Raw genomic sequence first — 3,853 nt, 5'->3', positions numbered from 1 at the left:
CTCTATCCCCTATCCCTCTTTTCTATTTTTCTCATCTATGGGAAAAATGCCCTAGAAAAGAATGGAAGCCATTTTCCTCCTAGTTGGTCAGTTATAACACAACCTAATATCCTACTGGTGGCTAGGTTTGAATACCACAATTTTTAATGAAAGTTACAATATAGGATCTTCTGGAGTATATTTTATCATACTCACGTGGCTTTCTGCTTTTCCATGAGTTATGGGGGTTGATGTGACATCCTCTAGAAATATGGTTGTGAAATCAAGAAGGTTAACTTCCGAGTGGCATAGCTTTTGCATACAAAGTCTTATTAAAGTGATTCTTAAGTTTTTAGAAATGTATTTGTGTGTAGAATATTAAAATAAGGTGTCATACTAAGTAGAAAAAGTCTTACCCCAGAAAAATGTCATTTGATTTCTGAAAATGCTCCCAAAAGGTTTCATACCCCAATTTGTTGAACTAGGTTCTACTAGTAAAAATGGTCGTATGAGATGATTCTTCCACTTTTTCTACTTTCAAATCATCAATATGGACGAAAAACAATATAATGATCCAATATGGATCAAGAGGGGCCAATGATTTTTATGAAATTATAGGATAAGGATTAACTGAGTTGACACCTCATATTCACCATGTTATAACGGAGATGGTTGATAAGGTGTTAGCTATCCCCATAAGGAGACTAAGGATACTTTTGAAGGTTTATTTATGATGGGTCAACATGTTGTTGATGAGCGTAGATGACTTCAAGCTTTCCTTGGCAAATTATTATCAAACTTCAAGTGTATTGCATAGGTGGATGAGGTTTATAGGAATGTGTAAAGTAGAGAGCAAGATCTAAAATATGATTATTTGAGGGGAATTTACTATGTAATTTTGTATTATAAAAAGTAATTTTAGTAATTTCAAATTGTAAGATTAAATATATAACAATGTTTATTAAGAAAAAAGTCACTATTCATAATTTTAATTTTATATATATATATATGTTATATTGAATTATAATATATATATATTATATTGAAATGGTAGTTAGATTAATTGAATTGAATTTTCTCTATATTACTGCCCTTAATGATATCAATCCACACAAATGATGGATTATTTTAAAAGACCAACGAGGGTTCATTAAAAGTACATGGATACAATATCGTAGACGTATAAATGTTCAATTAGTGTTTGATTGGCATATTATCAAGCTTGCGCCCATGATTCTGAGCAGTAATGATATTGCGGTAAGAGTACTAATAAGCTTGAAACGAAGAGTTATGCTCATGCGTTCCATTCTGGTGTCCGGTGGGTTACTAAGAATAATGACAAGGAAAAGGGCCACGCATTTTCTGGTGACTCGGGTGATTTCTGTAAAATGCGATACTCTTAAAGTAAGTCGCGTCGCTGGGACGTTGCAGTGCAATGTTGTGACCTGTACTCCGCCTGCAAGATTCTTCTCGTCTTTGAAAGACGCGGCCATTGGAAAGGGAGGCAGCCAGGCATTCCTTCTTCGGGTGGCGTTGCAGTGGGACGTGGAGACTGAGACTCTGCATGCGCTGCATCTGTTCCTCTCTTCCTCCTCTTCGTGTTGCGCTGGTCGCTCTCCTCCCTTCCCTCACCATCCATAAATACAAAGTTAATACCCACCAACGCTTCATATATTCTCAGTTGTATTCCATCAGTGAAATTAACAGAAAGGAATGGGTGTCTTCTCCTCTCCAATGTCGACGCTGAAATGGGTGACTTTATTCGCGGCCCTTCTGCTTCTCCTTGAGTGGGGCACCCCCACTGTTGATGCGCATGAAGACATGGTCATGGATGGAGGTCAGGTGGTGCAACAGCAAGGACGGTCGTGCGACCCGCAGAGATTGTCTGGTTGTCGGGACTACTTGCAGCGCCGGAGAGAACAGCCATCGGAAAGATGTTGCGAGGAACTGCAAAGAATGTCTCCACACTGCCGATGCCGAGCCATAGAGCGAGCATTAGATCAATCTCAATCGTATGATTCATCGACGGATTCCGATACCCAGGATGGTGCACCACTTAATCAACGCCGCCGACGCCGCGGCGAAGGGCGCGGAAGGGAAGAAGAAGAAGAGGAGGCAGTGGAGAGAGCTGAAGAGCTTCCGAATAGATGCAACGTCCGCGAGTCACCCCGCCGCTGCGATATTCGACGACACTCTCGTAAGTCACGCTTCGAATTCTTTCTGTAAGTTCTTCCATGCTATAGACGATGATTTATTTTTGTTTTGATTGGTGTATGCGCAGGCTATTCCATTATCGGCGGTAGCTCCTGAGCGACTAACTACCAGCTATGTAAATAAACATGCTGCTCGCACTCCAGCTACGTATGTACTGGGTTTTGTAGGAGCTTTTATAAGTATACGTATAGGCTCTGCAACATTGCCGGCTGTCTCTAGCATGTAATAAACGAGTGAATGAATGAACAAATGCATTATAACTAAATTACGGAGTTAAAAGAAATGTTGTTGAACCTAAATGGATTGATTTTTTCTTATTTTTTCATTTTTATTTTAACAGAAATAGCATAGCAATTTTCAATGTCATGATTTAGTGGATCATATAGTCCATTAATTGACGTCAAACCTGCAATTTTATCAATTTTCTCAAAGTCATGATTTAGTGGATCATATAATCCATTAATTGACGTCAAACATGCAGTTTTATTTTTTCATTTTTATTTTAACATAAATAGCATAACAATTTTCTCAATGTCATGATTTAGTAGATCATATAGTCCATTAATTGACGCCAAACTTGCAATACTCATAATTACAACATTAATTGACGTCAAACCTGCAATACACCTAATTACAACACCAGATACAAACATTATATAACATTATTAGATAGTTACGCCTTCAAATTAGCACAATGTATTAATTAACACATCTCACACAACGTATTAATGGGACATGATTTTAAGGTATTAATCGACACAATATAAGCATTATTTTTATATTATAATCAACAGAGTATACTGTAATATATTGTAATCATAGGTTTAAACTCAAATATAGTTTTGGGAGTAATTATGTGGATAGGTGTTTTGTTGCGAGTGTCTTCATGACGACGTCTTCAACTCAATCTCACACAATCTCTAACCGGTGTCCACCTAATTACGAATATCGTGCAAGGACTAGAAGTCCGGGCAAATAGAACAATGACAGGTATGGGCTTTTTAAGTTTGAATTGGTTTGGCGCATTATGTTTCGATTTGTATACCTAACCAGTCATGCATATGAAACAAGAAGTTTGGCCGAAAGCGCAGGAAGAAGGAAAGCAGAAGCCGAATGGTAAAAAAGAGAAAATATCTCCGTAAGAACTAATAGCTGCTTGCACGAATAAGATGAGACCAAGGGCATGCATACCCACCATCAGAATTACTAACTAATGTCTGAAAGTCGGGAAGCTAATCCCAGAGACAACTAATGAGGTGAAGCCAATCACAACAACTACATCTCGATCAAACGCATCACATAATCCAAAAAGGTTAGCAGCTAGATGTGATGTGGTTGATCCAATAGTTGAAGTTTTGATGATCCATTTTGCAATGTAAACTAGATGAAGAAGATGAGTCTTAAACACAAGCAATGACTATAAAGCAACAGGTTGATACCATAACAACACAAAATCTTGCACTTGAATATCGAGTTAGCCATTTGGATGGTGCTTGGAAAGAATGTATGAGGCAGCTTCGACAGGTAAGAGAGGAAAATGAAGAGAAAATTCACAAGGTTGTGACCAAAAAGGCCATATAATTGGACAAAATGAAGTTTGATGTTGATGGCATAATAGTTGAATTGGAGGAGCTGCTATTTGAGAAAAAAGCAGAGCATA

General features: G+C 37.9%; 1 protein-coding gene across 1 annotated transcript; it reads left to right on the top strand.

Moving 5' to 3' along the window:
* The first annotated feature begins 1,670 nt into the window (after window positions 1-1,670).
* On the top strand, window positions 1,671-2,381 carry LOC149155391 (2S albumin seed storage protein PINP1-like). Its single transcript, XM_089441333.1, has 2 exons — window positions 1,671-2,176; window positions 2,261-2,381. Exons 1-2 carry the CDS (start codon window positions 1,693-1,695, stop codon window positions 2,287-2,289), a joined length of 513 nt encoding a protein of 170 aa, XP_089297459.1. The 5' UTR covers window positions 1,671-1,692; the 3' UTR covers window positions 2,290-2,381.
* The last annotated feature ends 1,472 nt before the right edge of the window (window positions 2,382-3,853 follow it).

Source organism: Pinus tabuliformis, chromosome 9 (assembly GCF_031772625.1).
Source record: "Pinus tabuliformis cultivar Carrire ecotype Pingquan chromosome 9, CPIR1, whole genome shotgun sequence".
Taxonomy (NCBI): Eukaryota; Viridiplantae; Streptophyta; class Pinopsida; order Pinales; family Pinaceae; genus Pinus; species Pinus tabuliformis.
This window is presented reverse-complemented; position numbering and strand designations above follow the sequence as displayed.

Excerpts from the sequence above, each read along its gene's own strand:
- LOC149155391 (XM_089441333.1), top strand. The coding sequence starts at position 1,693 with ATGGGTGTCTTCTCCTCTCCAATGTCGACGCTGAAATGGGTGACTTTA. Across the intron at positions 2,177-2,260 it reads CGATATTCGACGACACTCTC|GCTATTCCATTATCGGCGGT; the intron begins GTAAGTCACGCT and ends GTGTATGCGCAG.